Raw genomic sequence first — 12,491 nt, 5'->3', positions numbered from 1 at the left:
TTGTCCTTCCCTTTTCTGATACACAAATCGCCACCAAAGTCCCAGACGCCAAATGGCACAACCTATCCCTGCCTCCGTTTCACGCCATCTACCACCCACGCTGTTCTAGCCCTAGCCCTTCAGTGTCAGTCTCAACCTCATACAGCAAGACAAGGATTTGGGCGAAGAAGCAATCCATATTTGCAGCCGTTAGTCGCCATCCCGTAGATCGATAAGAGGTGAATTTGGGTGAAGTCGTTCGTGATTTGCTGGCTTGGAGCCAAGTTTGACGAGACCTTGCTAGCTTAGCCGTTCCCTTGCGTTGGAGGGACTTCTGTGCCGTGAAAGCTTAATTCGACTGATGCAAAGTTCGCAGCTGATAGTCAACCTGATACTCAGGAAACAAATTGGTTCAAAACAGGAGAGATTCCCAATTCAGACCTTGATCCAACAGATAATAATATACCATCTCACTTGGCAAGCGACTGAAAGTCTTAGTTTGCTCGGTACGGCTGTCCAAACAATCTTGTCCATCGTTCCTCATCAGCCGCACTGAGCTCAACCCCAGACAGCCTCTCAAGGAACAAGATGAATCGAGAAGCGTATAAAAGACTCTGGGAATCGAGCAGCTTCTGACTGGCAGCCTGCATTATTCTAGCGTCCTGACAACCTTCGGAGTGAAGAAACTTGGCGGTTGCAATGGCCTTATCGAGCTCTTCGTCCAGACGCCCGATTGCTTTCATAGCCGCATCAGGAGTTTCAGGAAACACAATTCCCAAAAGCAGGCAGCAAGGCTTGAGGACCTGGTCAGTAAACGTGCCGTGTCCTTTATCGGATCCCTGTCCGAAAGCCTTGATCTTGTCCACCTCATCTCTCATCAACTTGCTGTGGACTCTCATAAGCTCCATAGCTAGTGACTTGGTCAAATGTTTGCCCTTGGCAATCATCAACTCTTTTAGTGGTCGGAGGCATTCTGCTATGTTCTTGTCATCTGCCATATCCTCCTTCAGGAGATTCAGAAGAATTAACTGTTGCTGAACGCTGAGCAAGTTAGCATGTGCATCGTCTGCTACCATCTGGTTAATATCGATTTCGGGATGCAATTTGTCGTCGTAACTGATGTTTTCGGGCATACCATCCCAAGTTAGACCGCGGTCTCCAAATTTCAGGTCACATGGGATAATGCCTTTCTCTCGAGCAATGCGCATTTGCGTAATTAATTTTCGCATGAAACCCTCAACCTTGGGCTCAACCATGCCACTCAACTGTTGCTGAGACAGCTCATTTAGGCGGAGGCGGCGGTTGTCGGGCAGCACTGAACACTTTACGACTCGTGAATGCGGTGCATCGATGACTTGGTCGTCTACAGCAGGAAACGGCCATGGAAGTCGCACTTCTGTGACTGGCACGGTCCAAAGCTGATTTATGTTGCCTTTGTGATATCGCCGTAGTTCTTTAGGGGAAAAGCGACTCTGTTGTTCATCTGAGGGTACACCGCTTTTGTCGAGAACATATTTCGGAACCCAGAGTTTATGGACTCTTATTTCTTGCAGTACATCTCCATAATCCTTCTTGAGTTGGTTCTGATAATTCGGGAAGCCCAGAGTGTAAATGTCTGGCATCATAAGTGAGACCGTGGTCTCCTTGGACCTAGGGGCTCTGGGGCCACTGTTGGCTGGCATAGTAAGCGTCGAACCCTCCCACGAGGGTGGAACAATCTCCAACCAGTCCTTGTCGGCAAGATTCATCATATTAACGTGTTTGATAATTTTTTCCTCGCAGATTTGGCTGGAAACAATGTTAAATGCCTTGTCATGGCTGATGTCTTTCTTGTACATCAAGTCGGCGTATCTGAAAATGTGACCGTACGCCGCCAGTTTGTGTTCCTCGTGAAAGCGGAAAAAGTGGGCGGAATAGAGAAGAAAAACTGCAAGATCAGTGTAGGGAACTGGGCGTTTGATGTCTCCGTCGACAATTCGAACCTTTTTGACAGCCAATTCAGGTTGACAATCTGGGTCCGAGCGTATGCGACACCATACAATGCACATAGCCAGAGCAAAGGTTGGGGGGAGGATGTCCCGAGGATACATTGCGAGAAAGCAAGATATCTCATCTATAAGGCCTTTTGGCACAATCTTTCCTGCCAGCTTGGGCATCATCATGCGGAAGCCTGTCCAGCTGTTTGGCGAAGTTTGCTCCAAAGAAAGATAATCGATGGTCAGATTTTGGTTTTCAATCAGGACATGGCAAGCGCGACCATGCTTGAAATTGGAGTTCTGCTGCAACAGGAACTCATTTCTATCCTCTTCAGATACAGGCCGAAATTCGTCGGTGTTTGACTGTTCAGTGTCATTTTCTAGACACTGATATTTAAGGAATGACAGTTGTTGAGATCGAAGCACGTCAATAGGTGGAATGATAAGTCCACCAGCTTTGTTAGTGTTGCCTATGCCAAAAAGAATACCACCATAGTGATTGCCCATATCCAGGTGCCTTCTGCGATTTGGGTAACGGATATAGCAAGGAGAGAATATGCCCCCGTCGATTCCGGCATAATATGAGTCTGGTCCAAGGTCTTTGTCGAATCGATACCGACGACAGCCTCTGCGGAGTAGCCGCACAGTGGCAAAACTGTCAGCGTCCTTCAGTATACGAACGAGCGTATTTCCGCTACCAATTCGCTCCTCAATGAATGAAATCTTCTCTGGAATGGCAACGGCATGCTGTTTCATCTTGTTTCCGATCCCAGCAGGCCGGGAGATATCCGCCGGTTGCATACTAGCAGACGTATTGCTGATGAGAACGTGACACGAAGAAGCTGCTGTAGTATCTTGTCCTAGGTATTTTGGTGGGGAGTTAGAAGAGTTCGTGAAAGGGATTGTCATACACAAGATACCTGCAATCTGAGGACAAGGAATGCAAAAGGTAAGCTTATAAATGTTCCCCTGAAGGAAGAGAGATTAGTCTTGATGAGGGAAAGAGAGGAAAGAAATACTTGAGTTTGAGGGGATGGTGTTTATTACCTCGATACCAAACCGGGCTCCCGTGGGTGATGATGAATTTAGAAGAAGGTTTGAGGTGTGAGCAGTAAGAAATTTACCAAGGTTGACGCGCAGTGGCAGAGTGTGTTAGGGAAAGAAGGTACGTTCAATTTGGGAAAGAAGGACCCGGGAATAGTAAAACCTTTTTTTCAAGGGTAAGGGCAGATGGGGAAAGAGCGAGAATTATGAAGAGGGGAGTGCTACTGCTGAGTGAGAAGTCCAATGAAGGTCAAATGAGACTGCAAGACGCTTTGAGAAGTTTCCGATTCTTCACCAAGGCCCTCAATTTTCTACTTTCTTTGAGTAACCTACATCGGGAGTGAATATGACAGAAGAGCCTGCTCAATACCTATTATTTCTCAGAGCTTCGTAGCTTGTGTCACAAAGCCACGACGTGAAAGCCCTCACCAATGACTCCAGAACGAGTCGACTGCCAACAGCGTACTAAGAGTCATAATCATAAATGATATGATAAACTCAAATATCCTTTACATTCAACAGCTCATCAAAGTATAGCCATGCCTTCAAACGTCCCAACTATGCCACCTCCATCACATCCAACCCTCAAACCGGACCAACTTCCGCATCATCAACCACAAGCTCCTCCTCCTCCTCCTCCACCACCCCCCATGCCTCAGGACCAATATACCTCTTTGGCCAAATATTCATCGCCGTCTTCAACCCCTCGCCCAACGGCAATCCAGCATGCACAACCCTCTCGTCACCAGTCCCGTTCGCATGTAAATTAACCCAAAACACCGCATTCCCCCTGACAGGCTTAAACGCCAGGCCGCCCTCCTCGTGTCGTCTCCAAAGCCGTTCGCCCGCCAACTCCTGCGGCGTCACGGCCTCGATCTTTGGGAAATACGTCTCCCCCCGCGTACACTCGTCCTCCAGGATCGCAAAGAAGCTCGCGACGCGGTTCCACCGCCGCCGCCGATGCAGCGTCATATCGGGCTGGAAATCGTCGTACCAGTCGTGGTGGAGGTTGAACCGCTGGCCCGCGGTGTACCGCACCAGCTGCGGCGGGCCGATTTCGTCTCTGCCCGGCGCCAGCATCGTGCCCATGAACTTTTCCGCGCGCGCGAGGACGCATTGCACTGCCGGCGCGTCGAGGGGTAGTCCCGCCGAGGAGGACGTTCTGTCGGGAGACCCCTGTGTGCGGCCGTTTTTCGTCACAAAGGAGGGCCGGAAGGCTGGTTCGCCTGCTGAGAGGAGCCCTGCGATGTCTCTTTCGTTGAGGAAGTCGTGGATGTAGATTACTAGGGGGTCGAGCGAGACGATCTGAGTTGTGTAGTTTTGGGGGAGACACGTGAAAGGTTCTTCCACTGGTTCTTGGGTGATGGGTGTTTCTTCTTTAGGGGACGTCGAGGGCTGCGGTGATGGTTGGAAGAAGGGGACGACATCTCTTAGGAGGGAGGGAGACGTGAAGTCTAGTTGTTGGAGATATGGTAGTGTTACAGCGACCAGGCCGGTGTATGCTGAGAGGCCGACAATCTTGGTAATGAAGCCGGCCATCTTGGTATCGCACTATTACAGGCGCCGAGGAATATGACAGGATAAACCAAAAAGTAGTGCAGAACGTCACGTCACGTCCCTGGGGGGCCGGCAGCTTCATATACCCTCTTTTGAATCTCCCATCCACTTCAACCATCTGTCCCCTCATCCGTCGCGCATCAGATAGATCAATGGAGCATCGTCCTCCGACTGGGCGGAGAATCTATCCGCGGTTTGGTTCATCCAAAGTTTGCCAAGGATGCCAAGGGGTCCCCTGCCGTCCATCTCCACACTCAAGTTTGGGGTTCTCACCGAGCTTCTCCAACAAATCCCCCAAAGAGCTTCGGTAAACACGGGAATCAGGGGTATTTATGGGGTCTTTGGTAGCTGATTATACGCGTTGAACAGTTGATGAACAGACAGCTAGCAACGGCCGAGCAAATGGATGCGTTTTCTCATGGAGTAGATTGCTGACGCTATGCGACGCGTTAATGGTTTGGTACTGGCTGTATTCTTTGGTACCGAAACGCGCCGGCTGGCCAGTCACGGCGCTTGTAGAAAATCAAACTGTGAAGCGAGCTGTAGTCGGTCGTAAATTCGAGACAGCTCGACAGACTGATGCATAAAAAGTGTGCATGCCCATACCCAAACGCTCAATACCCGACAAGATGCAATGGACATCAACCTCTGTCAGTAATGCCCCATGAAAAACCCAGGTCCTTGAACCAGACCGGTGCCGCGAAGAGGACGCTCCAACGCCAAGAATTGCACTTCTCGCTCTCCCCTATGTTACTCTTCAGATCTGGCTGTGCCGCGCACGCTTACGAGCGCTTCCAGTAGTAGACGACGGCTGTAGCTTATCGTTTTTCTCCCTCTTGAGTTTCTCGTCAAGAACACGGGCTGTTAAAAAGGTTAGCATCTTACCCAACAGCGAAGATGAAAGGCAACATACTAAGCACATCGTATCCGAATTGAGGGTACTCCAAGCATAGAGAACGGAATTCCTCCTCGGCCTCGGCACGGAGTGTGTGGGATCGTGTGGCCCAGAAGCTCGCGACGGGCGCGCGGATCGTGCTGTCCTCCTTGCTGGTGTACGCGTATACGTAGCGGGCATAGGCAATCTCTCCCTTGGCCGTCGAATTGACGCAGTGAATCTTGGAGCTGGCGAGCGAGCGCAGGCCCGGCATGCCGAACTTCTCCGCCAGAGTATACACCCGCGCATGCTTCAGCAACTGTGTGCCGTCCGAGTCAACGTCCGGCGTAGCAGGGTCGGCCTCGAGGGTGCGCGTGCCGGCGATCTTGCGGGGGAAGTATTCGCCGGTGTACAGGTATTCGAGGAAGCAGCCGACGGCATCTAGTTCCTCGCCAACGAGTTCGACTTGGCGCGGCTGTCGTGGGACATGATTAGCGGATTGTTAGGACATCACGGGTAGTGATACGCACACTGCCGTCGTCGCTGAACTGTGCGCACGCCTCCTTGAAGTAAGGGCTCTGGACGAGGAGGGCCTGGTGGGCTGTGAGAATGGCCTCCGTGTCGTTCTGTCCGACTAACAAGGAGACAATGGGACTGGCGAGGTAGCTGACGAAGGTGTTGCGCGGTTCGACAGGTTCGCTCTCGCCGCCCTCGGCGAAGGGAAGCTCCTGAGCCTCGGTATTTTGTTCTGTCTCTGTGGCGCCGGCCATGTCAACATCGGCAGCTTGTTCTGTAGTAGTCTCCTCGACCACCTCAGCATTGTTGTGCAAGTCTTCGTCCATGATGGAGGTTTGCGATCGCGCGCAGTATTCGAAAGGCGACGTCGTAAGATGGGATGATTTCTATTTGGATGCTCTTTTGGACAAGATTGGTCGCGTCGCAACACGGTCAGTCAAAGGCGTCGCGTAATTAATCGTAACGGAAAATGCACATAGAGTCATCGAAATGAGCGTGGGGGAGTACCGAGACGGAGAACTCAATTGACTGACGGCAAGGGAGAAATGTAAAAAGGTGAAAGTTGCGAGGGTGTGGTCAAGGCGACCATTGGGGGGGGGGGATAACCTGACCAATTACCTACTTATTTAAATGAATTATGGGTCTATCTGACTAATTTTATGATTAGCTGTATTAAGGTAAAGTAGGTCTACCTAACTATGGAATTTTTAATCGGTTAGGTATACAGACTAGTTACTAATTATGTCAAAAAGGGTGGTAGGCCAGGGGCGCTGGAAGCGATGCACACGCAGAGCGCCTAGGATGCCAGGAAGGCGCTAGGAGGAATGTTTGGCCGAGGACCGCGCTAGGTGCGCTTAGTCACAGGGAACACGCCGGAAGAAGGCGCGTAAGGGATACGGACAGGTCTTAGGAAAAGAAGAAGCACAATACACATCACGATTGACCCCTGAATGTGCGCCTACGAATATTCGAACAATTAACAGTCTGATTACCTACCAATTGGCCTACCTACAGGCAAAACGAAGCTATTCGAAGATCCGATCAACTGCAAAACACACGAACACCCCGTTTACGTCCCTCAAAACCCACGCGATAAGCCCGAATCAATAACGACATAAGCAAAGATGGAATCCATTGTCCTCAACAACCCCAGTCAATGGCCAACCTGGTATAAGGTTTTCCAGGGTAAAGCCACCGACTTGGACGTCTGGGAGCAAGTGGATCCCGGCGCCGAAAACCCCGAGAAGCGGATGCCGAAGCCGGAGCCTCCGGCCTTCTCCGACTACAAGAAGAAAGGTATACCGCGACATACCCGCGGATCAATCATCGAGGTGTCACAGACACCAGATATCGAAGAAGTTCGATCGAACGAGACGGCTAGACGCCTCCAAGACCTTGTCAAGGAGGACCGTGAGGAGTATGTACAGCTCCGGAGCGACTATAACCATGATATCCGTATCTACGAGCGTGAAGCAGCTGCTCTACGAGAGCTCCGCAACTGGGTCCTATCGACAGCAGCCGAGAAGTACGTCAATGCGTGCTGTAAACCTACGGAGACCCTCCAAGCCTGGATGGTCAAGCTGAAGGGCGTGGCCTCGATCTCGAACAATGAACAAAAGAGCGCCGCACGTGAGGAGTACGAGAAGACCGTCAAGCAAGCGGCTACAAAGCGGATAACCACGAAGGCCGAGATCGAGAACTGGCTCGAGCAATGGGAGGCCGCAATGTTGAAGGGACAAGAGGTCAACCTTGCCCAGACAAGGGACTTCAGCGAGTGGAGCGAGGACTTCCTAAAGGTCATTGCGAAGACCGCTATTTCTGCGTTCCACGCCATGTTCGAGGCGAAGTTCCACGAGTCGGACAACCCCTCGATCAGCGAGATCTCTGCGGAAGTACGACGATATATACGAATCCACGCAGATACCCTATCGACAGGACCAAGAGCCTCAAGAGGTGCCTTTGCCACAACAAGAGAAGGACCCAAGGAGACCATGCCTCGGAGTACAACCAAGAAGCGACATAGGGCCGCCGATTCGCGGACCCAAAACGAGATGCCAACGTGTCACGGATGTGATCTGCCACGACACCTACTTGCCAACTGCTTCTACTGCTTCCCAGAGGAAGCGTATGAAGGATGGAGGCCCAGCAACGACATCATGAAGAAGGTCACCGAGCGTCTCAAGGCCGATGACGACCTCGCGGACCGCGTGAAGAAGATCCGTGAACAACGCGAGAAGGAAGCGAAGCAGACCTGACTGTATGGTCGGTGTATGGGGTCAGCCAACGCATCGTGGAGGAAGCAGTATACGAGTGACCGTTCTGCGTTCATGATCCGGACTGAGTACCCCTTACACAACTCTGCGATATACGACTCAGGATCATCGCTACACGTGTTCAACAACCGGGCTCGATTCTCAGGTTTCAGAGCAGCTGAACCAGGGGATTACCTATGGGCAGGAGCCTCACAAGTCCCAATCCTAGGGTATGGAAACGTGGATATAACGGCTGACGCTGAGCGGGGGAAGAAGGTAAGACTCCGCTTATACAACGTCGCTTACTGCGAAGAATTCGCAACGAATCTAGTCTCCTACCGCCTTCTACGGCAACGAGGGATGTGGTGGGATAACCGCCCAGGCCAGAATTGCGTACGAAGAGCGGATAGGACACTCGTCTGCTACCTTCACGATCTCCATGGACAACAGGTTATCGAGGACAATACCAAAGCAGGATTCGTCACGCAGGCGAAGCAGCGCCACACATCGTTTACACCGCGCAAAAGACTCGCAGGAAGACCGTTCAGATGGCACCAGAGACTGGGTCACCCGGGCGAGGGGGTGCTGGAGCACCTCGTCAACGCCTCTCGAGGCGTGAAGATCATGGGTGACCTACGCAACAAGCTGCCTGACTGCTCAGCGTGTGGAAAAGGGAAGACAAGACGAATTGTTCGACGTGCCCCACGCGAGTCTATAGCGTGGGCAAAACCAGGATCAAGAGTAGCGTTCGACTTTCACTCGATTAGCCCTCAAGGATACGGAGGCTATATGTCTACGGTAATACTCTCTGACCGACTAACAGGATACTCGTGGGACTACTACCTTAAGGACCGTACAACAGAGACGCTCCTCGAGGTATTCGATCTCTTCATGGCCATGATGAAGACGCAATATAATATACAGGTCAAAGTCTTCGAATGTGACCGCGAGGTTGCAACGATTCATCAGCAAGTCGCCACTCACCTTCAATCTCAAGGGGTGGTCCTCGAACCCTCTGCGCCCAATACGCAGGCCCAGAACGGAGGCGCCGAGCGAATCGCAGCAGTTATCAAGGAGAAGGCTAGGACCCTTCGCGAGGCAGGCAAGTTCCCTGAGATGCTGTGGCCCGAAATCGTTGCCGCCGCGACGTATTTATACAATAGGACGCCGTCAGCGGCGCGCGGCTGGAAAACGCCCTTCGAACGGTTCCATAATCAGTTTCGCGGCCCAGATCTCGGGAAGCCTCATCAAGCCCACCTTCGAGCGTACGGCTGCAAAGTGTATGCGCTCACAACAGACGCACAGCTAGGCAGGAATAAGTCGAGAAAGCTTCAACCGAGAGGATGGATAGGCTACCTCATTGGGTACAGTACTAGCAACTCCTACCGCGTGTAGAATCCGCTTACTGCCCGCGTTATCACAACGCGAGACGTTGTGTTCAGGGAAACCGAGTTCTTTAATAGAGATATCAACAAGCTGCAGGATGACCTCAAAGACCTCGACGTGAACGAGCTTAACGCTCTTCTCGCGCGACTAGAGGTCTCGCCCACAGGGATAACATCTCCAGAGTACGCATACACCGCAGACGAAGAAGTCGATGAAGTCCAGTACATTGAAGACGAAGAGGCACAAGAATACACCGCACCGCCGTCGCCTAAGTACGTGGAGTCACGATTCGAACTCAATACACCACCGCGGACGCCACCCACCTCGTTCTTCGCAGGCCTTGAGGAGGCACTCGGAGTAAAGGGGTGGAGGAAGAGACGTGCTTCGATCGCTCCTGAGGCGGTTCATGCACGCGAATCGATCCACGAAGAGTTTCCAATTACCACTCCGCGTACCTCCTGGCAAGCCGCTTTCCTCGGCGGCACCAGAACGGGTAGAAAACGAGTGAAGATGAAGCAAAAGGCGAAGAACGCCGATACCAGCCTGGAAGCGGTAGTATATTGGAACAACAGACTCGAAGGTCTTACCGTAGCCGGACGTGGTAATGGTATGAACCCTGCCCCTGGGCCCAGGAGGAGTCTTAGAAACCCTGGGTGTGAGCGTGCCTTCGACCTCCGTCAGGGAAGAAACCACGTTGATTCGAGGGTAAAGGAAGACCTTCCCTCTGGGCTAAGCTCCCACAACGGTAGGCCCGTGTCAGGTGACGGGGGGCCCGCGGTTGAGACCGTGGCCTCTAGCGTTCCGGGAGAGGACCGTCCTCTGCCCTAGCGAAAAAGCCAAGCAGGCGTACTACCCCCAGTGCCTCAGAAACATGCCGATCTATACGGCTACCCCTACGAGAGGGGATTCCGAGAAGCGGAAGAGAAGCACCTCGCGAGCCACGATGAGATGGATACATACGTCGTCGTGGACCGTAGAGAAGCCGCCGGGCACCAGATTCTGGGTTGCCGGTGGGTATACGTCTATAAAACGGACGAGAAGGGAGCACTCCAGAAACTCAAGGCAAGGATCGTTGTTCGAGGAGATCAACAGGCTAAAAACGCTTTCAAGGATACATACGCTGCGACCCTCGCTGGACAATCGTTCCGAACCCTTATTGCCACCGCGGCCCAGCAAGATCTTACCTTACTGCAGTACGACGCAGTTAATGCCTTTGTCCACGCTCCGATCGACGAGACAGTATATATGGAGTTTCCACCGGGCCATGAGCAGCAGGGGAAGGTCCTGCGGCTGAAGAAGGCTCTATACGGCCTTCGCAGGTCCCCTCTACTGTGGCAACGGCATCTAGAGAACGGTCTGAAAGCAATGGGGATGGAACGCGTCGCAGGCGAGAATTGCTGCTGGCGGAAGGGACGCGTGCTCTTCTTCTTCTATGTCGACGACTGTGTTCTCGCGTTTCCCCCTGAGTATAGAAACGCTGCTGAGCGCCTCATTAACGGGCTCAAAGAGAAGTACCACCTGGAAGGCGGAGACCCTCTTCACTGGTTTCTAGGAATCGAGGTCACGCGCGACCGAGCCAAGAAGAAAATCTGGCTATCTCAGGCAGCATACGCACAGAAGATCGCACGGTTGATTGGTCAAGGCACACATAAAGGATCACAGAGGAAGAACACTCGATTTACGACACCTATGACGAACGAGGAGCTACTGCCCGCCGAGGAGCACGCCTCAAAGAGCGAAATAACGGCATACCAACGAAAGATTGGATCGATCCTATACTTGGCGGTGATGACGCGCCCCGATATCGCCTTTGCTGCAAGCCGTCTGGCGAGGTTTAACCAGAATCCCTCTCAGAAGCATCATCGCGCTGCAGATCGAGTATTGCAGTACATCTTGGACACCTGCTTCCTTAGTCTCGAGTACGATGGCAACAACAAGAGTTTCGAAGTCGCATCAGACGCCAGCTTCGCAGATAACTCGCTAGATCGAAAGAGCTCTCAGGCGTACGCACTACGGCTTGCTGGAGGATTGATCGGATGGAGAGCGAACAAACAAGACACAGTCACAACATCAACGACAGAAGCAGAGCTTCTCGCCCTCTCACAAGCAGCACGCGAAGCTATATTCGTTAGCCGTCTGTTAAGTGCTCTTAATACGACGATTCCAAGCGGCGGAATAACGATCCAGTGCGACAACCTCTAGACGATTCGAATAGTAACTGAGGAACTCGTGACTCTAAAGACGAGGCTTCGTCACGTTGATATACACAACCACTGGTTGAGACAGGAGGTTGAGAACGGCACCATCAACGTCGTCCATACACCAACGAAAGACCTTGTTGCGGACGGACTCACGAAGAGCCTCGCAAGGCAACCGTTTGAAGACTTCATAAAACAGCTCAACTTGGTGAAGAAGGAGACGGAACCACTACGCGAAGAGAGGGACCCTCTCGCAGAGACCGCATGGAGCGGAGGGATCTTTGAAGGAGGAGAGGAATAAGGAAGAAGTCGGTTGGCCTGCCACCCCTAAGGGTAGCCTCCGCTGCTGCGTATGAAGCGCGCAGGAGCGCCCTAGGACCGAGGTCTCGAGCCGCGAAGGCTAAAGGGGTGTGTCAAAAAGGGTGGTAGGCCAGGGGCGCTGGAAGCGATGCACACGCAGAGCGCCTAGGATGCCAGGAAGGCGCTAGGAGGAATGTTTGGCCGAGGACCGCGCTAGGTGCGCTTAGTCACAGGGAACACGCCGGAAGAAGGCGCGTAAGGGATACGGACAGGTCTTAGGAAAAGAAGAAGCACAATACACATCACGATTGACCCCTGAATGTGCGCCTACGAATATTCGAACACTATTCTAATTCTCTTCCTTTTCCCTCCGTAACCCTTTCAAATCGTATATACCCCCCCCCCCCCC

At 52.4% G+C, this 12,491-nt stretch overlaps 4 protein-coding genes across 4 annotated transcripts; 1 reads left to right on the top strand and 3 right to left on the bottom strand.

Moving 5' to 3' along the window:
• Positions 1-473: 473 nt before the first annotated feature.
• Positions 474-2,711, bottom strand: CTRU02_213328 (uncharacterized protein; the record flags this gene model as incomplete). The annotated part of the gene is made up of 2 exons (XM_036720503.1): positions 474-1,034; positions 1,374-2,711. The coding sequence occupies 2 exons, from the start codon at positions 2,709-2,711 to the stop codon at positions 474-476; spliced, it is 1,899 nt and encodes a 632-aa protein (XP_036587343.1).
• An 873-nt stretch (positions 2,712-3,584) lies between these two features.
• CTRU02_213327 (2og-fe oxygenase family) lies at positions 3,585-4,538 on the bottom strand (the record flags this gene model as incomplete). The annotated part of the gene is made up of 1 exon (XM_036720502.1): positions 3,585-4,538. The coding sequence occupies one exon, from the start codon at positions 4,536-4,538 to the stop codon at positions 3,585-3,587; it is 954 nt and encodes a 317-aa protein (XP_036587342.1).
• A 775-nt stretch (positions 4,539-5,313) lies between these two features.
• Positions 5,314-6,272, bottom strand: CTRU02_213326 (uncharacterized protein; the record flags this gene model as incomplete). The annotated part of the gene is made up of 3 exons (XM_036720501.1): positions 5,314-5,417; positions 5,470-5,905; positions 5,961-6,272. The coding sequence occupies 3 exons, from the start codon at positions 6,270-6,272 to the stop codon at positions 5,314-5,316; spliced, it is 852 nt and encodes a 283-aa protein (XP_036587341.1).
• A 798-nt stretch (positions 6,273-7,070) lies between these two features.
• On the top strand, positions 7,071-8,201 carry CTRU02_213325 (gag protein; the record flags this gene model as incomplete). The annotated part of the gene is made up of 1 exon (XM_036720500.2): positions 7,071-8,201. The coding sequence occupies one exon, from the start codon at positions 7,071-7,073 to the stop codon at positions 8,199-8,201; it is 1,131 nt and encodes a 376-aa protein (XP_036587340.2).
• Positions 8,202-12,491: the final 4,290 nt, after the last annotated feature.

Source organism: Colletotrichum truncatum (genome assembly GCF_014235925.2).
Source record: "Colletotrichum truncatum strain CMES1059 chromosome Unknown Contig_0009, whole genome shotgun sequence".
In the NCBI taxonomy this organism is placed as follows: domain Eukaryota; kingdom Fungi; phylum Ascomycota; class Sordariomycetes; order Glomerellales; family Glomerellaceae; genus Colletotrichum; species Colletotrichum truncatum.
The sequence above is the reverse complement of the archived record's forward strand: the minus strand, read 5'-3'. Positions and strand labels throughout refer to the sequence as shown.